This window comes from Crocuta crocuta, unplaced genomic scaffold (assembly GCF_008692635.1).
Source record: "Crocuta crocuta isolate KB4526 unplaced genomic scaffold, BGI_CrCroc_1.0 scaffold267, whole genome shotgun sequence".
In the NCBI taxonomy this organism is placed as follows: Eukaryota; Metazoa; Chordata; class Mammalia; order Carnivora; family Hyaenidae; genus Crocuta; species Crocuta crocuta.
The window spans coordinates 3,627,423-3,651,496 of record NW_027531899.1 but is presented as its reverse complement, the minus strand read 5'-3'; the positions used below and the strand labels follow the sequence as shown (position 1 = coordinate 3,651,496).

The 24,074-nt window shown below is 38.4% G+C and overlaps 1 protein-coding gene across 10 annotated transcripts; it reads right to left on the bottom strand.

The window, feature by feature from the left end:
* Nucleotides 1-893: 893 nt before the first annotated feature.
* On the bottom strand, nt 894-22,296 carry ZNF567 (zinc finger protein 567). 10 transcript variants are annotated; one of them, XM_077773719.1, is made up of 8 exons: nt 22,221-22,245; nt 21,653-21,714; nt 20,577-20,681; nt 18,606-18,678; nt 9,688-9,822; nt 8,136-8,262; nt 7,793-7,879; nt 894-3,417 (listed from the first exon to the last, which is right to left on the bottom strand). In XM_077773719.1, the coding sequence occupies exons 6-8, from the start codon at nt 8,176-8,178 to the stop codon at nt 1,697-1,699; spliced, it is 1,851 nt and encodes a 616-aa protein (XP_077629845.1). In that variant the 5' UTR covers nt 8,179-8,262; nt 9,688-9,822; nt 18,606-18,678; nt 20,577-20,681; nt 21,653-21,714; nt 22,221-22,245; the 3' UTR covers nt 894-1,696. The 10 variants fall into 10 exon arrangements, with proteins under 10 accessions (XP_077629845.1, XP_077629846.1, XP_077629838.1 ...); XM_077773720.1 differs by having other exon boundaries at nt 8,140-8,262; XM_077773712.1 differs by lacking the exon at nt 9,688-9,822.
* Nucleotides 22,297-24,074: the final 1,778 nt, after the last annotated feature.

Here is a 24,074-nt window from a genome sequence, read left to right as displayed (position 1 = left end):
AGACCCACATTTCCTGAGATAAATCTATAAAAAGCCTACATATGTGTTTGTGTGTATACATATATATATTTCACTATATATACATATTTTTTCACAATTCCGTCTACTGTAACTTATATTCCCAAGTTTTACTCATCTTTGTCACTTCTTAACCTGCCTTTCTCTAGTACGAATTCTGTGATGTTGAATGAGGTGTATGCTGTGGCAAAAAGTATTTCTATAATCATGACAGCTATAGGATTCCCTCCAATATGAATATGAATTCCAATATTAAATTCTTTGTGTAAGACTTACACACACGGCTAGAGTCTTTCTAAATTTATCACATTTAGATATTCATGACTAACAGTCTTCTTACAATTATAATATTATGTGGACTTTTAAAAGTAGAATTCTCAGGGCACCTGGGTGGCTTAGTCAGTTGGGCATTCAACTTCGGCTCAGGTCAATATCTCGCGGTTCATGGGTTCCAGCCCCACACTGGGCTCTGTGCTGACAGCTGGAAGCCTGGATTCTTCGGATTCTGTATCTCCCTCCCTCTCTCTCTCTGCCCCTCCCCTGCTTACACACTATCTCTCTCTCCCTCAAAATAAACAGACATTAAAAATTAAAAAAAAAAAAAGAATTCTCTAGTTGAATGACTGCTAAAGACCTTTCTCCACATTGCTTACAATCAGAGCTATTACTTTCCAAAGTTAACTGCCTCATATTAAGAAAGGTCTGAGATGTTTGGCAGCATCTACCATAGCTGAAAAAAATTTACATACATCCTTGTACTGAGTAATTCATCTTACTATAAGATCAACAGAAATACACACACACACACATACACACAGAATATTTATAGCACATTAAAGCAGTATTTTTATTACAACACAAATTTATAAAAATACAAATATCAAGAGGATAAATAGTGGTCTATTCTCAAAATGGAAGAGTATACAGAATGAAAACGAATACATTACTGCCACATGCAATAATGTATGAATCTTAAAATGCTGAGTGAATAAAGACACAAAAGAATCATGATATATGATAAAACATAAAATTTAAACACAGGCAAAGACTGCTTCATGATGTTATAAACCAGCGACATGGTAATCTTTGGGGGAGTAACAGTTATTCTTTATTCCAGAGTGCAAGGAGAAATGTATTTTATATTTTCATTCTTTTATGGAGACTGATATTATAACCATTTTGTGTCTTGCCTCTGTATATATTATGTAAGCATTTAAAAAAATAATCTGAGGTGCCTGGGTGGCTCAGTTGGTTGAGCATCTGACTTCGGCTCAGGTCATGATCTCACGGTTCATGGGTTCGAGCTCCGCATAGGGCTCTGTGCTGACAGCCAGCTCAAAGCCTGGAGCCTGTTTCAGATTCTGTGTCTCCCTCTCTCTCAGACCCTCCCATGCTCATGCTGTCTCTCTCTCTCAGAAATAAATAAAACATTAAAAAATTTTTTAAAAATCTGAGTGAACATGAAAACTTAAAAAATTAGCTTCATTTCTGATAAAGTTTGATAACAATGATCATATCCATTATATGTGCTAGTAAACAGCAGATAGTTACGTGGTTGGTACTTTAACTATTATTACATTTGTGATTAAAATTACCTTATTAAAATGTTTCAGCATGCTTTTTTTATTAAACTGAAGTTTTACAATAACTTGGAAAGGCTTCACAAAGATCACATCATTTACTGCATTTCTATGTTTTCTCCCTTGTGAGTTCTCTGATGGACAATGAGGTTTCTCTTATAACTGAAGGACTTACTACACTCATTACAAATATAGGGTTTCTCCCCTGTGTGAGTTCTCTGATGTACAATGAGATTTGTTTTTTGGCGGAAGCACTTCCCACATTCATTACATTTATATGGTTTCTCTCCTGTATGAGTTCTTTGATGATGAATGAGATATGACTTCCTGCTAAATGCTTTCCCACACTGAGGGCATTCGTAGGATTTCTGTCCTGTATGTATTTTTTGATGTACAGTGAGAGTTGCTTTCTGGCGAAAGGATTTCCCACATTCATTACAAATATAGGGTTTCTCTCCTGTATGAATTCTTTGATGTAGATTCAAATTTGTTTTCTGACTGAAGGACTTCCCACATTCATTACATTCATATGGTTTCTCTCCAGTGTGAGTTCTGTGATGATCAATGAGGTAAGATTTCATTCTAAAGGCCTTCCCACAGTGAGGACATTCATAGGATTTTTCCCCTGTATGTGTTCTCTGATGTGCCACAAGGGTTGTCTTTTGGCGGAAGGACTTCCCACATTCATTACAAATATAGGGTTTCTCCTCATTATGAGTCTTCTCATGAAGAGCGAGAGTTGTCTTCTGGGAGAATGATTTCCCACATTCATTACAAATATAGGGCTTTTCCCCTGTATGAGTTCTCTGATGTACAGTAAGGTTTGCCTTCTGGTGAAATGACTTCCCACATTCTTTACAAATATAGGGTTTCTCTCCTGTATGAATTCTCTGATGTAGAGACAGTGTTGTCTTCTGGCGGAAAGACTTCCCACAGTCATTACATTCATATGGTTTCTCTCCTGTATGAGTTCTCTGATGACGAATGAGGTGTGACTTCAATCTGAAGGCATTTCTACACTGCGGACATTCGTATGATTTTTCCCCTGTATGTGTTCTCTGATGATCAGTGAGGGCTGTCTTTAGGCGGAAGGACTTACCACATTCATTACAAACAAAAGGCTTCTCTCCTGTGTGAGTTCTCTGATGATCAATGAGATATGACTTCCTTCTAAATGAATTTCCACATTGATGGCACTGATAGGGTTTTTCCTCTGTGTGAATTCCCTGATGCAGAATCAATACTGACTTCCTACAGAAGGACTTCCCACATTCAGTGCATGTATGTTTTTTTTCAATATTGGTCGTTCTTCTCCTTTTATTATATTCAGATGGGTTTTCTCTTCTGTAAGCTCTATTATGTGTAATTAAGTCTCCTTTTTTAAGGAAGGCTTTCTCACAGTCATCATATCCAAATGGCTGTGCTGGAGTTTCCACCTTATGATATTGCATAAGTACTTCAGTACGACTGACAACCCTGTCACGTTGATTATGGGATTTGACTCCAGGCTGAGTTGTCTCTGGTTTAGTACTGAGAAGCGATTTCCCATATCCATTATACTCATTAAGTCTTTTTCTTGCAGGACTTATATTACTGATAATTAATTCTGAAACATTTTTAAAAATCTTTCCATGAGTATCATATTCAGGAGGTAGATTTTTTGAATTAATAGGGTTTTTGCTTAAAGTAAATGTCTTTTCATATGCATTACTGTTGTCTTTAATCAGTTTTTTGTGGTTGATGAATACAACTGGTCTAGAAAACTTATCTTGGTATTCCTTGAATTTCACTAAAAAGTCTTCATCTTTCCAATTTTCTTCTACAAAAGAATATAATAACAATTTGTGAATCTTCACATATTTGTTATGGAAAGAAAATGTACTAATGTCTAGTATACGAGATCAAAAAAGACCCTGGACAAATTATTCCTTGCCAGGGAAAAGACAAAAAACCTAAAGAAAAACTCTGCCTCAGTGTGAAAAAGAATGAAAAATTAAGCAATGAACGCTAGTAAAATTTGCACTTTGTACAAGAATTTCATATAGAAAGTGAAACAAATACACCACGCAGTGAGGAGAAGACAAAAGAATGGTGAAAGAGAGACTGATGCTTGGATAGGTAGATTCAGAAACAATGAAGTGAACCTTTCAAGGGCAGTAAACTTTAAGTAGGATGGATGAGAAAAATTAGTAGAAAAGTTTATTCAAGAAAAGTATTAGAGGAAGGATTAGTTTTGGAGAATACAGATCAGAGCCTATATTTTTATACATTCTTCCTTAGACTGTGAGTCAAAACACTTCCAGTTGTTCCACTACCCCCTACCAGGTAGCCATCAATGGCTCATTAATCTTTCCAAGCATCAAGTAATTTCCTAGTGTTTAAAAGACATTATAGCCTAGGCTCTAATCCTCCATATCATTTTTTCTTGTGAGAAAAGAGCTAGGAAGACACTTCCAACAGGAACTTTAAAACTAACTAGGAGTGTTATTTACTGGCGTATTCATTATTGCTGTTACTACCAATCCTTTCAGAAGGGTTCAATAACGAAAATCTCATGACCATGAATTATAACTATTCCTCTTTGCAGACTTATTTTTTCAGGTTTAAAGAAAAACTGCCACAAGTATTTCCTCAATATAGTAACTTTATTTATTTTTTTAGGGTTTATTTATTTTTTTGAGAGAGGGAGAAAGAACAAGCAAGCAGGGGAAGGGCAAAGAGAAAGAGGAGAGAATCCTAAGCAGGCTCCACAATGCCAGCACAGAACCTGGCATGGGGCTCGGTCTCACAAGCTGTGAGATCGTGACCTGAGTTGAAATCAAGAGTTGGATGCTTAACTGACTGAGTCACCCATAACTTTTCTTAACTCCAGTTTTCCACATTGTGGACAAGATCAGATTGTTTACTTTCATTCTAAATGATTCATTAACTTTAACCTTCATTTCTCTTGTATTTTATAGCTATATTTGACTTCCATTATTTTGTAATCATCCACATCTAGTGAAACAATGTTAAATTTAGGTACAAAAAAACTTATTTCTTCCTTTAGTCCATTACTCTCAACACCAACATATAAGGAATTTCTCCTGTAAAGAAAACTTTAAGTCACTGAGATTCACCTTTCATATTCAAGTAAGTTTTCAGGGTTGTCCACATATTTGACAACTTTCACACATAGTAAGGCCTCATATTTTTTGCCTTATGAATATCTCACTCCTAATCACATGCTTTGCTCATGTTCTTTTATTTTATTAAAAAATTTTTTTTTAACGTTTATTTATTTTTGAGGGAGAGATAAGACTGCAAGTGAAGAAGGGCAGAGAGAGAGGGAGACACAGTACAAGAAGCAGGTTCCAGGCTCTGAGCTGTCAACACAGAGCCCAACGTGGGGCTCAAACCAGTGAGCGGTGAGATGATGACCTTAGCTGAAGTCAGATGGTTAACCAACTGAGCCACCCAGGTGCCCCTGCTCATTTTCTTTTAATCAGTTGGCTTGCCTTCCATTCTTATTTCTACTCATAGTTATATTATCTTTAAGAAAATGCTACATTCTGTGATGCCAAAAATCCTTCACTTATTTCCCCCTACCACTTTAAGCACTATTTCTTTATAACTTAAAAATGGTTATGGGGGCTCCTGGGTGGCTCAGTTGGTTGAGCGTCCAACTTTGGCTCTGGTCATAATCTCACGGTTCGTGGGTTTGAGCCCCGTGTTGGGCTCTGTTCTGACAGCTCGGAGCCTGGAGCCTGTTTCAGATTCTGTGTCTCCCTCTCTCTCTGACCCTCCCCTATTCATGCTCTCTCTCTCTCAGAAATAGATAAAAACATTTAAAACAATTTTTAAAAAATGGTTATGATCTTGGAAAGTAATTTTAACAAAGTATTTTCACAAGCTTAATCATGTCTTAAATATTTTGTGAAAAACGCAGATTTTGATAGTAATCCTTTTCCACAGAAAGGAATACATTATTGGTTATCTCCTTTGAATTCTTCTGAATCTACATTAACATTGTATATCCTACCTAGATGGGTAGTGTTTGGTAGAATCCAACCATTTCAGTCAGAATCTATACAGCCATGGCCTGGGCAGGTACATCTGAAAGGAGCTTACTGTGCTTTCTGAATGGAGGAAAAACATAACTCGCCTGTATAGCTCTACAGTTAATGAAGCAAATACGGAATATTTAAAATATAATATACTATAGCAAAAAAATATATAAAAAAAGGATCGTATCTTTGAAGGAAAGAATCCGTAAGCATATACCACATATAACTTGGTACCAAATTACATAATCATTTTCAAGAGTTGTGTGTATTCTCTGAATACACTAAGAACAGCTGCTTTGAAGTTGGGTGTTTTTTTGGAGGGGTTGTTTGTTTGTTTGTTTTTGGGGCCTCCAACATTGAGGCCCACTAGGGATTAGTTAAGTAGCATGGATATTCAGAAAAAGGATGTGGAGTGGTTAAGGAATATTTATGGAGAAGAAATCTCAAGATTCAACTTAAAAGATACATAGTATATGGAGGGGAGAACACAACACAATGAGCAGTACAGGCATTATAACAAATCATACATGTGTGGAAAACATTGAGGAGACTATATCAAGTGCAAATTACCAAGAGTTTTCCATAACAGAGAGAAATAAAGTTGAAAAGACCAGATTAGGGCTAATTATAGTAGTCTTTGAATGAAGAATTTCAATTTCATATAATAAATAATAGGAAACAAGTGATGATATCTCTTCACTAGGAAAGTAACAATATAAATTGAAAGAATTAAGACAAAATTATAGCAAAGCCAATCTGTAATTACTGTAGTCAATACATGAAATAAGATAGTTGTTACTTTGGGGGTGATTGGGTGGCTCAGTCGGTTAAGTGTCCGACTTTGGCTCAGGTCATGATCTCATGGTTTGTGGGTTCGAGCCCCACATCGGGCTCTGTGCTGACTGCCACCTCAGAGCCTGGAGCCTGTTTCAGATTCTGTATCTCCCTCGCTCTCTGACCTTCCCCTGCTCACGCTGTCTCTTTCTCTCTCTCTCTCAGAAATAAATAAAACATTTAAAAAATTAAAAAAAAAGGTAGTCATTATTTTCTATGATGTCAGTGAAAAATGAAAATATGGGAAGACATAAATACATTTCACAGGCTGGTAAACATAACATAAATTGTGAAGAGATTCACAAGAGATGATGATAGAGACAGAGAAAGCTGATATGGTAAAAATAAAATATTTGGAAATAAATAGTAGGGAGGAATTTAAAGGTTAGCAAAGTTTGTGATTTTCATTTCTAACATATTGTCAAAAGATAGGTGAAACATCAGAGTGCAGAACCCCTGAAGTACTACAGTGAAGGTGGGAAAAATGTGCTGAGTATGTCGGTGTTGGAGACATTTACATAAAACAAAGGCCTTCTGTCCTCAGAATGGATGAGATTACTATAACTTAAAGGCAGATTCTTTGAGGTCAAATTCGAGAAATAAGACTGAGAATCTAGTGAAAAAACATATGTTTAAAATATATGTATCAGTGACTATTATGTGCCAGATATTATCAGACAGTATGTCCAGTGATGAAGAAAACAGACCAACTTGAAAATAATCACTCAGGGAATCAGGATATGAATAAGTTAATGTTTTACACACACGAAGGATTGATTTCAGGAATGATGATCAGCCACATAAAGTGAACCACTAAAGTTTAAGAGAGAAAATGATAACTGTGGAATTATCAATCTGGGCCAAAGCAAGTGAGTTTTAAATTAACAGCTATATTTGTGATGAAAAGGGGAGATTAGACTTAGCACAGAAAACAAATCTGAGGCAATAAAAAGAAAGAAAAAGAAAAAAATGGAAAGCAACTGAGAAGAAAAACATTAAACAAGAGTTTTCTCTTTTAAAAACAGATATAAGAATGTTCAAATCAAGAAAAAGGATCTAAATGGAAGGTTTATAATACATTTTGATTAAGGGTGGCAACTATCTTTGATAACATCAAGCAAACTAGAAAAGATTATATTGGGAGAGTGATATTTAAAAGTTTGGTTTAAGTTTTGCAGGAATAATGATCATTTCAAAGGTTAGGAGCCTTTAAAAAGACACTCCCAAAATGTTTCAAAGGTGCCACCTACCACATGACCATTTTAAAATTTATTCTCAACTAGATTTCATCCACCTGAAGGGTCAGAAACTCACCTAAGCAGGTATGACCTGTAAATGATGTCCATGGCTCTTCTCCTCGCTCTAACTTGAGGATCACATCCGGCTTGGTCATGTGACACCCTGATAAAGAAAAGTTTGGATTAAGTTGTTTAGGCTTCAATACATTTGAAAAATTAATAAAGTACATTTTCAATACTGCAAAGTAAGATACTTCTTTGTGTAAGAGTAAATTCAACCTTGCTCTGGGCAAGTACAAAATTATGCTTTTGGCTAACAAAAAATCAATTCTTATTCCTGAAATTCAAGATCACACATAATTTAGGCACTTTGAAAGGAAATGCATGCTACTGAAAGTTTCAAAGAGTTTTTTTCTGACCCACAGAGATGAGGTGGCAATAGTTTTCCAACATCACATCCATGTAGAGAGTCTTCTGAGCAGGATCCAGGTGCTGCCACTCCTCCCGAGAGAAGTCCACAGTCACATCTTTGAATGACACTGATGCCTGCAATGGATTGGACCTGTGATCAGAATAAGCTGACTAGATATTGGGGACTACTTGTGATCTGTTCCTTTGGGGCATTATATCAATGTAAAGAAAGCCAATCATTTTTGTTTTGTGATTTATACTGTAAGGTAAACCAAAGTGAAGATAGAATTTCCTGTCTCTGGATTTATTTAATAATTCATCACAAAAATATTTATGTGAAGTCATTTTGTACTCCCAAACTGCATTAGTTTACTGGAGTGCCAAGACATATAAAACACTGTCTCTGCATAGCCTCAAAGCAAGGAACACATACTTTCTTGAAAGTATGTTTAAACATACACCTGCTAGAAGGTGTTCAGATACTATAAGAATGTAAAAGATGTGGTATATTCTAAGGGCAACACAATTGATGAGGTAAAACTGTTCTCTGTGAAGATTAATGTGTTCTGCAGAAAAAATATGGTTTAAAAATGCATGGGAACAACTTCTGGCATCCAAAAATAATACAGCGAATTGGTCAAGAAAATGATTCCTCAAATCATAATTATTTATACTTAACGTAATATATATATCTGAACATAACGTATAACAAATAACTCACATTTGAAAGCAATGGCATTTGAAAGCAATCAAAGCAAGCAAAAATTGAGGGAGAGCTTAAACTTTTTTTGAAAAAATTAAATTTTTTTTTTATTTGAGAAAGAGAGGGAAAGCATGAGCTCGGGAAAGGGACAGAGGCAGAGAGAGAGTCCCAACCAGGCTAAATGCTCAGTGTGGAGCCTGACACAGGGCTCCATCCCATAACCTTGGAATCACGAGCTGAGCTGAAATTAAGAGTCGGATGCTCAACCAACTGAGCTACCCAGGTGCCCAAATGGAGAGCTTATTCTTAAAGGACAGTAACCACGATGGGTAAGAACTGTTCAATTCATGGCTTTTTTTTGCACGAAGGTACCAGAAACCACGCAACTGTTAAGGCAGAATTTAGAGCTGGCAGATGAGTTTGAGATTTAGAAATAAATTCTTGAAGAGAACTACAGAAAGGATGAGAACCAAAATCTGAGTATAAACACCGCCAGAACTCCAAGTTGATAATTAAGCTAAGCAATTGTTGGAGACATCACAGAGGACTTAGGAAAAAGCAGACATAAAGATTCCAAAAAAGAGTGTTGTAAAACAGAAGTGTACCTCATGAGATTCGGAGATTTCGGCATTTTTTTATTAACAGTATTACACAACTGCTCATAGTACAAACAGAAGAAAACTGAAGTTTTACTGGACTGAGGTGTCAGAAGTTGCAGCTCACAAAGCAGCAGGAAGTATAAGGAGTGGAACACTGGAAGAAACAGACCTACTGAAAGTAAGCCCCAAAATCTAAGTATAAACATTCATCAATTCCTTAACTGAGAACTAATGTATATGAACACAAGGAGAACCTACCTCCCCTCACCTAAGGGGGCTAGGGTCAAAAGTCGCAGCTGGAAGAACTGAGCTTATCAGCTCCTTTATACTTTGGGGTTGGTGCAGAGTTTAAAGTTCAATTTCAAGCAAGTTAGTTGCCTGCTAGGCAATAACCTTCAGAAAAAAGGCATAACAGTATCAGATTACTATATTATTCATGATATCCAGGTTTCTAGCAAAAATTACTAAATATGCAAACAAAACAAACAAAACGAGAGAGGGAGAATGTGACTCATATTCAGAAAAAGCCAGTCATAGAAACTAATCCCTAGTGGGCCTCAATGTTGGNAAAACACCCAACTTCAAAGTAGCTGTTCTTAATGTATTCAGAGAACTAGTATTAGGAAAACCTGGGCACAGAAATATATACAACTAAAAAGTCAATAGAGGAGGGGTGCCTGGGTGGCTCAGTTGGTTGAGCATTTAACTCTTGATTTTGGCTCAGGTCATTATCTCGTAGTCATGGAATCAAGCCCTTGTGTCGGGCTCCATGCTGACTGTCCAGCCTGCTTGGGCTTTTCTCTCTTCCTCTCTCTGCCCTGCCTGTACTGGCACTCCCCGTTTCTCTCAAAATAAATAAATAAAACATTAAAACAAACAAATAAATAAATAAAAAGTCAATAGAGGAATGAAAATGAACCATTAAAATGTATTTGATACAAAATACAACAATATATAGGAACTGATGAATAAAAACAGATTAGGAGGAAACTTAAATGCACACTAGTAGGTGCAAGAAGCCAATCAGAAAAGTCTGTATAATTCCAATTATATGACATTCTGGAAAGGCAAAACTCTGGAGACAGTAAAAAAGGAGGAAGCGACAAAAAGGTGTAGCTCTAAAAGTTTAAGGCACTAAAGCTATTCTGTATATTATCATAATGGCAGAACATCATACATTTGCAAAAATCTATTGAATACACAAGACCAAGAGTGAACCCTAATGTAAACTATGGACTTTGGAATCATGTATCAATGTAGGTTTATTGTAATGAATGTACCACTCTGGTGCAAGATATTGATAATGGGGAGGCTATTCATGTATGGGGGCAGAGGGTAAGTGAAAACTCTACTTTCTATACAATTTTGCCATGAACCTAAAACTGCCTTAAAATAGAAAGTATTTTCAAAAGGATTAAAAAATGGGTTAAGTATTTGGAAAACAAAACAGCAAAATGGCAGCCCTAAATCCATATACCTCTAATTGTATTAAATATAAATGGACCAAACACTCCAATAAAATGACCAAGATTATTAGAATGCATAAAAAAGATTCAAATATAATTCTGAGACATATTTTATTTTTTAAAGTTTATTTATTTATTTTGAGAGAGAGAGAGAGAGAGAGAGAGAAAGTATGCACATGTACAAGTGGGGAAGGGGCAGAAAGAAAGGGAGAGAAACCCAAGCAGGCTCTACACACAGCACAGAGCCCGACACAGGGCTCAATCTCATGAACCATGAGATCATGACCTGAGCCGAAATCAAGAATAGGAAGCTTAACCAAATGAGCCACCCAGGTGCCCCTACAAGAAACATATTTTAAACATCATATATACAAATAGGCTGAAAGCAAAGGATGGAAAATGACATACAAACACTAGACATGGGGAAGTTGAGGAGTGTTACTACTACAGACAAAAAGGGCTTTTTATTGATGAGAAAAATTAAATACACTGGGAAAATAGAACAATTACAAATGTATATGTACTTAAATAACAAGTTTCAAAAAACAAAAAACAAAAATTGACAAAAGTAAAATGAGACTTAAAAAAAGTCCAAAACCATAGTTGATGTAAATGTTTGTCAGTAAAAAGGGGAGGAAAATCTGGATAGATTTACAGTCAACATGGGAATCCAATTTATAACCCTGAGATCAAGAGTCACATGCTCCAGTGACGGAGCCAGTCAGGCACTTCTGTAGAGCACCACTAATAATCTTCCAACACTGTCATTTTCAAACTTGTTTAGGCATGTTAGGTGTTTTACATTTCCAAATTAATTTTAGATCAACTTATCTTTATAAAACAACCTACTTAGACTGTGATTGAGTTTTGAAAGACTTTATAGATTGGTTGGAGATAATGGATATGTTAACAGTAGTAGGTCTTTGGGGCGCCTGGGTGGCTTAGTCGGTTAAGCGTCCGACTTTCGCTTAGGTCATGATCTCGCGGTTCGTGGGTTCGAGCCCCGCGTCGGGCTCTGTGCTGACAGCCAGCTCAGAGCCTGGAGCCTGTTTCAGTCTGTGACTCCCTCTTTCTCTGACCCTCCCCTGCTCACGCTGTCTCTCTCTCTCTCTCCTAGAAAAAAAAAAAAAAAAACAAAAAACAAAAAACAAAAAACAGTAGTAGGTCTTCTAATCCATGGACCTGGTGTATACTTATTTCGGTCTTTTAAAATTTCTCTTGGCAGCGTTTTGTAGTTTTCAGTGTACAGGTCTTGTAAATGTTTTGTTAATTTTATTCTTTAAATTCATTTTCAATTTTTTATTCTTAGTATGTAAAAATATAATTGATTTTTGTATTTTGATATGTGACCTTGCTGAATTCACTTTTTATATCTAGTACTCTTTTCTGTAAATTCCTTAATACATTCTACATAATCTAGTCATATTATCTGTAAATACAGTTCACCTTCTCCCTTTCTAATCTATATTGCCTTATATTTCCTTTTCATTCTTTACGCATCATCTACAGTGTTGAACAGAAGTGGTAAGAGCAGACATCCTTGTCTTGCTTATGATATTAGGAAGGAAAACAGTCATTCACCATGAAGCCATAAATTTTATGAAAAGTTTATTTTTTGTTATTCTTTGATCCAAAATTGGTTACTCATAGTAGTATATTGTTGGGGTGCATGGATGGCTCAGTCGGTTAAGTGTCCAACTTTGACTCAGGTCATGATCTAGTGGTTCATGGGTTCGAGCCCCATGTTAGGCTCTGTGCTGATAGCTCAGAGCCTGGAGCCAGCTTCAGATTCTGTATCTCCCTCTCTCTCTCTTTCAAAAATAAATAAACAGTTTTTAAAAAGTAGTATACTGGGGCGCCTGGGTGGCTTAGTCGGTTAAGCGTCCGACTTTCGCTTAGGTCATGGTCTCGCGGATCGTGGGTTCGAGCCCCACATCGGGCTCTGTGCTGACTGCCAGCTCAGAGCCTGGAGCCTGTTTCAGAGTCTGTGTCTCCCTCTCTCTCTGACCCTCCCCTGTTCACGCTGTCTATCTCTCTCTCTCCTAGAAATAAATAAAAATTAAAAAAAAAAATTAAAATAAATAAATAAATAAATAAATAAAAAGTAGTATACTATTTGATTTCCAAACATTTCGGCCTTGTCGAGATATGTTATTTTATTGATATCTAACTTAATTTGATTGTGGTTAGAGAAGATGCTCCATATGATTTCTCTTTATTGAGATTTTCATATATTCTGTTGTGGTATATAGTGTATTTGCTCTGGGAAAAAACATGTGTTGTGAGATTATTAAAAGTGGTGCTCTACAGGGGCACCTAACTGACTCAGTCAGTGACTGAGCATGTGACTCTTGACCTTGGGGTTGTGAGTTAGAGCCCCACATTGGGTATAGAGGTTACTTGAATGTAAAAAATTATTTAAAAGTAAGAACCAACTTATACTATCCAGAAGAGGCTCATTATATATAAATATGAAAACATAGGAAGGATAAGGAAAAGGATGGAGGGGCACCTGGTTGGCTCAGTCAGTTAAGCATCTGACGCTTGGTTTGGGCTCAGGTCATGATCTCACAGTTTGTGGGTTCAAGCCCTACACTGGGATCTGTGCTGACCCCAAGGGGCCTGCTTTGGGATTCTCTCCCTCCCTCTCTCTCCCCCTACCCCACTTGCTCTTTCTCTCTCTCAAAATAAATAAACTTAAAAACATTTTACAAAGGATGGAAAACATGAGTACTGTGTAAATACTAACCAAAGAAAGCTAAAATGGCCATAATATCAAACAATATAAATTTTGGAACAAAGAATATTATCAGGGGTTAAATGAGACATTTCATAGTAACAGAGAGCCATCAATTTCTGAGAGACTGTAACAATTCTAAATGTGAATACCTCTAAAAACAGAACTTAAAAATATATTAAATAAAAACTGAGAGGAAAAAGAGACAAAACCAAAATTATAACTGAAGATTTCAACTTTCCCCTCAGTCATTGCTACAACAAATAGAATGGAAATCAATAAGATCAATACAGAAGCTTTGGGGCACCTAGGTGGTTTAGTCGATTAAGCGTCTGACTTCAGCTCAGGTCATGATCTCACTGCTTGTGGGTTCAATCCCTGCACTGGGATCTGGCTGACAGCTCAGAGCCTGGAGACTACATCTGGTTCTGTGTCTCCTCTCTGCCCCTCCCCTACTCACACAGTCTCTCTCTCTCAAAGCTAGAAAACAATTTAACTAAACACAAAGTATTGGAAAAAAAGGAAAAATAAAAGATAAGAAGTGAAGAAAGAGGAAACAAAAACAACAGAGTAAACCAATAAAACCAAAAGCTGGTACTTTGAAATGATCAATAAAATTGATAAAACTCTAGCCAACTGACCAAGGAAAAGAATAAGACACAAATTACCAACAGCAAAAATGAAAGAGGATCATTGCTACAGATAAATATCAAAAAGGATAAAAAGATTATATTTTGGACACCTTTGTCAATAAATTTGACAAATTCCTTGAAAGATACAAACTATAGAAGCTCACTGAAGAAAACACCCTGAAAACCTGAATATTCCTAATTCTACCAAGGAAATTGAGCTGCTAGTTAAACCCCTTCCCACAAAAAAAATCTCCAGGTTAACATGGCATCACTGGTGAATTCTTTTTTAAAATATATTATTATTGTTACTTTATTTATTTTCTTTCTTTCTTTTTAATGTTTTATTTATTTCTGAGAGAGAGAGAGAGAGAGACAGCGTGAGCAGGGGAGGGTCAGAGAGAGAGGGAGTGACAGACTCCGAAACAGGCTCCAGGCTCTGAGCTGGCAGTCAGCACAGAGCCTGATGCGGGGCTTGAACCCACGAACCACGAGATCATGATCTAAGTGAAAGTCGGACGCTTAACCGACTAAGCCACCCAGGCGCCCCTATTTATTTTCAAGTTAGTTAGCGTACAATGTAGTCTTGGCTTCAGGAGTAGAACCCAATGATTCATCTCTCTTACATATGACACCCAGTACTCATCCCAAGAAGTGTCCTCCTTAATGCCCATAATCCATGTAACTCATTCCCCCACCCACCTCCCCTTCAGCAACCCTCAGATTGTTCTCCGTATTTGAGAGTCTCTTAGAGTTTGCCTCTGTTTTTATTTATTAAAAACAATATTTTAAATGTTTTTATTTTTGAGAGAGAGACAGAACATGAGTGGGGGAAGGGCAGAGAGAGAGACACACACAGAATCTGAACCAGGGTCCAGGCTCTGAGCTGTCAGCATAAAGCCTGATGCGAGACCCAAACTCATGAACTGTGAGGTCATGACATGAGCTGAAGCTGGACGCTTAACCGACCGAGCCACCCAGGTGCCCGTTTTTATTTTTTAATTAAAAAAAAATTTATTCACTAGTGATTTCTAACAAGCATTTAAGAAGAAATAATACCAATTAAACATTTTTTTAATGTTTTATTTATTTCTGAGAGAGAGAGACAGCGTGAGCAGGGGAGGGTCAGAGAGAGAGGGAGATACAGAATCTTAAACAGGTTCCAGGCTCTGAGCTAGCTGTCAGCACAGAGACTGATACGGGGCTCGAACCCACGAACTGTGAGATCCTGACCTGAGCCGAAGCCGGGCGTTTAACCAACTAAGCCACCCAGGCGCCCCAAAATAATACCAATTTACACAAACTCTTTTAGAAAATAAGAGAGTATACTCCCCAATTTATTTTAAAAGAATTATCCTGATACGAAAACTAAACAAAAGTATTACAAGAAAAAATATAGACCAAATTCTTTACAAACCACAAACAAAAGACTCCTTAACAATGTACTGTATTAGCAAATTCATTGAGCAATACATAAAAAATAATATATCATGACCAACTGGGATTTATCCTAGAGCTACTAAGTTGGCTTAACACTTCAAAATTAATATAATTCATGGTGCTAATAGAAAAAAGAGAAGGGGTGTGTGGGTGGCTCAGTCGGTTAAGTGTTCAACTTTGGGTCAGGTCATGATCTCATAGTTTGTGAGTTCAAGGCCCACATCGGGCTCTGTGCTGACAGCTCAGAGCCTGGAGCCTGCTTCGGATTCTCTCTCTCTGCCCCTCCCCTACTTGCATGGTCTCTCTCTTTCTCTCAAAAATAAATAAACATTAGGGGCGCCTGGGTGGCTCAGTTGGTTGGGCGGCCGACTTTGGCTCAGGTCATGATCTCACGGTTTGTGGGTTTGAATCCCGTGTCAGTCTCTGTGCTGACAGCTCAGAACCAGGAGCCTGTTTCAGATTCTGTGTCTCCCTGTCTCTCTGACCCTCCCCTTCTTATGCTGTCTCTCTCTCTCAGAAATAAATAAAGCGTGTTTAAACAAAATTTTTTTTAATTAAAAAAACATTTAAAGGAGAGAGAAAAGCATGTAGTGGGGAATAACCAATAGATGCAGAAAAACTTGAAAAAATTGAACACCCTCTCATGATAAAAACTTTTATCAATCTATGCAAAACTTATAGCTAATATCATACTTAATAGTGAAACACTGAATCCCTTTCTCCTAAGGCAGGAAAAAGGCAAAAATGTCTGTTCTCACCACTCTATTCAACATTGTATTGAAGGTTCTAGACAATGCAGTAGATGAATAGTTTGAAAAGCAAGAAAGCAACAGTCACTATTCACATATGACATGCTTATCTATGTAGAAAATCCTAAAGAATACAAAAAATTACTAAAGTAAGTGACTTTAGAAAGATTGCAGTCAACATACAAAAATCAATTGTATTTTTATACATTAGCAGTGAACAGTGAAAATTTGAAATAAAAATGAATAGCATTTACAGTAGCATAAAAAATAAATACCCATGGATTAATATAACAAAACATGTATAAGACTGTACATTGAAAACAACAAAACATTACTGAGAAAATTTAAAGGTCTTAAATAAAAGAAGATGTACATCATATTCATGAATTGGAAAACCATATTATCATTACTATTCTTGAATTCAAACTGTTAATAAATATTTTAACATCTTCCACTCCCCTAATGGGTTGTCTTTATACATTCTTCTAATGTGCTTTAGGCCTGATGCTATAAAAAGTATAAGATAACAGTCACCGGTTAATGTTATAAGCACAGAGTTTCTGTTTCGGATGATGAAAAAGTTCTGGAAATACATAGGGGAACTAGTTACACAACACTAAGTATACTTCATGGTACTAAACTATACACTCAACAATGGCTAAAATGGTGAAATTTTACATTATGTATATTTTACTACACACATACACACACGCACAAAGTTAAACAGAAAAGCATAAGAAACACAAAGATCTGTAAGTGAGCACTAGGGTGAGCACTTGGAGGACTGGAAAAGGAGCAAAGGTGTTATGTGGGAAAACAAGTAACCACGATAAGAGAGAGGCACTCAAAATAAAAATATCAATGGAGATGAAGGGAACTGTGGTGTAAGGAATAAGATTCACCACTAAATTGTGTAGTGCAAGAGAGACATTTATTTAACTCAAGCTAGGTATATTAGCAGGTGGATATGGGACTGGGGCCAAAAGCAGATTGAAAACAAAACAAAAAAGAACAATATGGGCAGGAGATAATGAGATAAATATTGGGCATGTGCCTGCAGTATCTGTGGAACGTTCAGGTGGTGATTTTTGGTTGGAGACTGGATATGGTTTTGACATTCAGAACAGAGGTTTAGGTTTACAATCATGTGAGCATTAGAATAACAGTGGTAGTGAATAGGAACAGGGGAATGTAAAAAGAAGAGCACCAATAAAGAATCTGGAATATAGGGGCGCCTGGGTGGCTCAATTGGTTAAGTGTCCAACTTCAGCTCACGTCAGGATCTCACTGTTTGTGGGTTTGAGCCCCAGCTCAGAGCCTGGAGCCCACTTCAGATCCTGTGTCACCCTCTGTCTCTGCCCCTCTGCCATTTGCACTCTTTCTCTCTCTCTCTCTCTCAAAAATAAATAAAACATTAAAAAATAATAATCACAACAAAAGAATCTGGAGCACAGTTAGTAATTAAGAAGTCCAGATATAAAGATGACATTTCTGAAAGAACAAGAGAAAATAACATTTTTGAAACCAACAGCAGAATATTTCAAGAGTTATACTTGTAATTCAGTATGGTGATCCAAGCATATATATTTACTTCTCCTGCATCCAAATATAATTAGAGAAGTTTAAAAATAGGGACACCATTTGCATAATGGGGGAGTGTTATTGGCAGGCCACAGATTTTTGGGAATTGTTAGCAGCTATGAGCAAAACGGAAGGATCAAACAGGAGAAAAGCAAGATTCTGTTCTTTGTACAATTTGCCAAGTGTAACTCTTTTCGTAAAGCCTCAATAGTCCTTGCTACTTACTAATAGCAATCTATCAATTTCATCTCCATCTTGATTGTTTTTCATCTAAACTAGCAAAATTCATGCAATAATATATTCTCATCTGAGGTAATGCATTTTTGTCCCAGCTCTGCTTCTGGGAGAAGACGGAGAAAGATGTTTAATGATAAATCCACTTAATGTGTGAACACTGGTTAAAATTAGAAGGAGCATTTGTGGAAGGAAAAGGCTTATCTGGCCAATTTGGGAAGAAATGCGGACACTTTCCTGAAGGGGCAGATAGGCAGGAGGATATAGGGCAAGAAAGGCAAATGATCAAATACCCTTAAAAAAAATTATTTTGGAAAAGAGAGAGGAACCATCACCTCACCTGAGCCATGGTTTTGAGATTTGCAAGAGGTGCTCAGTCTTCCTTTGGTTCCTCTTTGGAAAAGAGGCAGTTCCTAAGAAGGCAAAGCCAAGATGAATAGAAGCCAAAATGACACTATACATGCCTTACAGCTCTCTTATGACTTAAGACTCAATTGAAATTGCCTCCATTTCCCTTGCTTTGGCCTTTGACCACTCTGCACATTCCATATAATTTACAGGAAGGAGAATGAGCTAGACAAATCTTATTTTATCCCCAAATGCAGAGATACAGGGTCTTGGGCAAGAGGTTAGATTTTAGGCAAGTTCCCTTCCTTTCTAGCACTATTTTTTCTCTTTTAGCAGCCTACCTTCAAGCTACTTTCCAGAAGGCTCTATCATTAACACTATCACCGCAACATATGAGACTACCTGTCACCCCATACCTTGACAAATGCTACTGGTATCAACTTCTTGATGCATGCCTATATAATAGGTAGAAATTGTGGTTCTAGGTTTTATTTTTTCTATTTTAAAAGAAAATAAGCTTCTTTTCATAAGTTTAAAAAATATCCTTAGTTTTTCATCTGTTAATGGTCTCTTATAATTCTTTCACTTTTCTATTAGATTTTTATTTCCTAGACTGGTTATTAGATCTTTTTTAAAGGAAGAGAATACTGTATTCACTTATAATAATTTATAATTTCTCATTTGACTTTGTTTTTCCCATGCAAAAATAACTTAAAACAGGGGTGCCTTGGTGGCTCAGTCAGCTAAGCACAGGTCTTGATCTCACAGTCATGAATGAGTTCAAGCCCTGCATTNTGTCAGGTGTTCAATAACTTGTTATTTCCTCCACTCATCAAAACTGCCATCTTTGTTGCTTCTTGGTCTTTTGGCTAAGATCAAGTATAAAAATGCTATCTTTATCATATACTTTACTTCCTTCATATATTTAAGTAGATCTAGATTTTATATTTAGTTGTACTGATCTGTTTATTTAATTGCAAGGATGACTCGGCAGTTAGCAGTTTTAAAACATATTTTAGTATCAGGGAGGCTACTTCCCCCTTCACTATTTTCTTTCAGAACTTTTGGCTTGTTCATACTCCCCTAAGAACTTTTGAAAGTTCAAAAATTTTACTGAAAATTTAATGGAACTGCATGAAATGTTAGGGAGTTTTGACACTTTGTCATGTGTCTTCTTGTTCTTTTATTCAGGTCTTATTTTTTGAGTCCCTTAGGGACATTAAAAGAATTCTTTATTTACACATTATAAAATTTTTTGTACCTCATATTTTTGATATACACACACAGAAGCACACATATATAAATAAAGCTTATTGATTTGTCAATGCTTTTTCCAACAAACGTCTGCGTTTTCTAATTGTTGTCACTGTTTATAATAGCATGGTAACTTAGAAATTTTTCTCTCAGTCTCAGCAGATGTTCCAAAGATGGTGAGGAAAGCAAGCTTCTAAGCGTCCCTCATTCTAAAATAAAGTCTTGTAAAAAACATAAAGTTTTGCTACCATTAATTTAACCCCTACTTTAAGAGGCTGAGAGAAGGAAATGTCTAAGAGAGTAAACTATTTTTAGGACATAGTTTTCCAGGGGAAGAAAAGTGGGTGCCTTCTTATAAGAAACAAGGGGCCCCTTAGGTGCTGATGCCACTGGAAAACAAAGTGGTGAGAGAGTTTTGGGGAAAAATGTATATATTTCTGGATGTGAGAGGGCAAAGCGATTAAGGGGCGAATTCTCACCTGAGCTCTAGATGGGCAACCTATGGATGGAGCCTGTCTGGAATGGCTTGGATCCTCTTGTCCAAGAGGACTCACTGGAGAGACAACAAGACCCACCAGAGCAAGTGGCCAACTGCATGCCCAGAGGAAACATTGAGAAGACAGCTGGAGAAGTAGCTATACCCATGAGAAGGGAAGTGTGTCTGAAGTTCCCAGCAGTGGGTTCTCTCAGGAGGTAGAACATGACTTACACTAAATTAAAATGGTACCAATCATGATAGCCTCTTCTTGTCCCTAATTTCTGACTTGTGTCTTGTTTTCCAGCTCCCAATCCATTCCAGCCAAAGACTACCCACCTAGAGGGAGTAAAGAGACAAAATTGAAATTGAGGAATTAGAGAAGAGACTGATGGTGTACTCTTTTCCAAGGCAGGCTTCCAGGAGGGAGGGTTTTTATTTTAAAAACAAGTTTGAAGTAGCTTCTATAGTGAATATTTCTATAGTGAATATTTTTTTCATTTGTTTACTTTTTGAGAGGGAGAGAGCGAGCAAGCCAGGAAGGGGCAGAAAGAGAGGGAGAGAGAAATCCCAAGCAGGCTCTGCACTGTCAGCGTAGAGCCCAAGGTAGAGCTCCAACCCACAAACTGTGAGATAGTGAACTGCCCCAAAACCAAGAATGCTCAACCCACTGAGCCACCCAGGTGCCCCTATAGTGAATATTTTAACTAAATAGTTATTATGAGACTGATCTTGTATTTAAAGGTTTAACAGATTCAGCCTTCAGAATGACTGAAGAAATTACTGAATCTGTCTAGGAATACATCCAGTAGCAGGGAAAAAAAGGGATTCACCCAAATAGAAAGTTTGAGTGGCAGTTAGGGGAGAACCTTTTTGCATGTCTTCCCCAACTTTTTATGGTGTCCTACTCATTTCAACATACCAATCATTAGTCAATGTGGGGTCTCCCAATATACAATCCTACCATCTGAAAATTATTTTTACTTTACTTCCTTGTCCCACTAAAAAAAGTCTCTATTTCACTTGTCTGATCGCCATAGAGTGAAATCTACAAGCATATAAAATGCCAATATTCAGATAATCTAAACAACACATATTTAACTGGTCATGCATCCAATTTCTCAAGCGCTTCATCTCAGTCACACAACAACATTCACGAATTACTGTGGATTGTGCACACAAAATACTTTAAAAATTAGACAAAAACAGTTACATTACTCGACACAATCCCAATCCCAATCCCATAGGCACGTTAGGCATAATCTCACAGAGCCCATAACAACTACACAAAGTAGCAACATTTTACTCACAAACCCCTTACTGTCGTCTCTCCAAAGTCGCATGCAGTCTCAAGAACAAATCAATTCGCATCCTATTTGAAAAATTAGACACAGAGACTATCACTTTCCAAACCGGTTCCACAACGTCACACGGAGTAACACATGCCCAAACTACACAAGAACAGGCACAAAAAGCTACAAAGCTACACGAACTGAATGCCCGTGTGCGCCAGGCCGCACTCCGAAAGCTGCAGTTTCCTCACGGTGGGGGGAAGGGGGCGAGATGAGACAAAATTCCCGCCCTCCCCAAGCTCACAGCGCCTCCGGCTTCCAATTCCCTCTTCGGCGCTGTCCAGCCTGGACTACCGGTTCCCTCTAGGACGCTCCCGGGCCCGGGCTTTCTATTCCCTTCCCGGCGTTCTCGGCCCTGGCTCCTTCTGCTTCGGTTCTTGCCTCCCTCCCTGTTCTCTCTAGGGCCCAGAACTCTCGCCTTCTTCCCCGGCCTTCTTGGCCCAGGTTCCCGCCTCCCTCCTCGGCATTCAACCCAGGTCCCGCCATCACCCGCCACCTCCGCCTCCGTAAGACCCACCAGCCTCACCTTCGACCGCTGGCCAGCGGTGTGCGCCTGCGTGCTCCCGCGCGAGCTGTACCTCCCAAGTGTCTCCGCGGCTCAGTCTTTGAAGCCTCAGCCTCCGTGCGCGCGCTCGACATCCGGGCTTTTCTGGCCTTGAACTACATTTCCCAAAGCCCCTGTGCAGCTTTTGAGAAGAACCTTTGAGTGCTGCGTCCTCTCGGGTTATCCCTAAAAGTCTTCGCGTTCAAAGCGGCTATCGGGAGTCTGGGCGTGGCGGGCGCGCAGAGTGAGGAAGCCCCGAGTCCCCAAGGCGGAGACAGGGCGCGTTGAGCCGGCGTTTGTGTGTGAGCGTTTGTGGCGGTGACGAAGCCGAGTGCGAGTGTGTGCGGTGCTGAAGTCGTGACAGGTGTGTAATTGTGCATGTACGTCCCTACTTGGATGCGGGACGTTTTGGATGGCTGTCCGCTGTATGTGAGGCCCGTGACACTGTGGGGTTTGAGACCAACCATCATAAGACAGTGCTGTTACCTAGTGGGATGGAAGAAGCTTTTAATTCTCCGACCGGTACGAGTTTGGTTGTGTAATGGGATAGAGTTTTATTTCTTCAGTTCTGGGTTTAACATCGGGACTGAGGGGTCTGTTGAAGACCTTTCTGAGAGTATATCTGCGCTTGTGAAGTCTGCGATGCTTGTATTAATCTGAGTCGCCCTTACACTGAAGCATGGCCTGAGTTGCCTTTGTCAGACCTCCCTCCCCGCCACGTCCAGTACCTAGCTTCGTGCTTCACACAGTGGGGGTATCAGTGAAGGAGTGTTGCCCATCTAGGGGCCCATTTTAGGTTCTATCCTTTTCTAAGATCTGTATTCCTGGGTTCCCTGCTGCTGCTTCATTTTTTTTTTCCTCCTGCTTTACAGACATGGAGCCCAGCTGCTGAGAAATGGTCACCAAAAGGGAATCCGATATTTGAGTGTAGTATAAAGGATTACATGCAAGCCAAAAAGCAGAAACCTATTTTTGGAATGAAATTTTAGAATTGGAAGGGTCCTTCAGGCAAAGTCCTAGGAAGACATTTGGAAAGCCTAGGAGTGGATTACTTTCTTAGGGGATCTCCCTTGGGAGCTGAGGTCAAGTTCTATGTTTCAGAACCACATCATTCCCAAAGCTGTCTCCCCAGGAAACTTGCTGTGAACTTAGAGAAGTTTTCAGCCCTGGATATCAGTGACCCTGGCTCTTCCCTTTGATACTAAAAAGGATTATTAGTACTCCCCATCTCCCTTTTACTTCTGTCCAGTATGTGTGTGGTAGATGGTGAGAGACTGTGTGGTGTTGAAGAATTTCTTCCAATTTAGTGAGTCTGTGGTCCAAGAAATGTCTGGTGTCTGATGATTCCCTACCCTTCCCATGCCCTTACCCTTTCCCTACATTGCTGTTCTCTAAAAAGAGCTCTGAATAAAGGAAAACATTACTGGGCATATCTGAAACCAAGCTTAAGGTCAGGGATTTTGTTCTCCTTGTTCTCTTTTTGTTTTTCAAAAAAGGGAGTAATTGTTCTTCTCCTGAAATGCTTACGTTACCAGTAGGCAGGGGCTTGTGATGGACTTTGACAAAAAGCATCTGGTGGAAGTGACACTGTAAGATTTATGAGACAAAATCTTAGGAGGTCTGCTCTTTTCCTCTTCCTGCCCTGAGAGCACCTTGTACTGAAGGTTATGATGAGCTTGCTTGAAGACAAAAGATCACCTGGAGACAGAGGTCTAGCCGACAGCAGCAGCTACCAGGTATTTCAGAGACCATCTTGGATCATCCAGCCCCCACCAAACTACTGGCTGTTACTGGATGAGTGGAATCAGTAGAACCACTCAGCCAAAGTAAGCCCAA

Coding starts and splice junctions, on each gene's coding strand:
- ZNF567 (XM_077773710.1), bottom strand. CDS start 21,685: ATGCGACTTTGGAGAGACGACAGTAAGGGGTTT. Junction 8,263..21,652: donor GAGACGACAGTAAGGGGTTT/GTGAGTAAAATG, acceptor AATCCATTGCAG/GCATCAGTGTCATTCAAAGA. Junction 3,418..7,792: donor TACAGGTCATACCTGCTTAG/GTGAGTTTCTGA, acceptor ATTCTTTTGTAG/AAGAAAATTGGAAAGATGAA.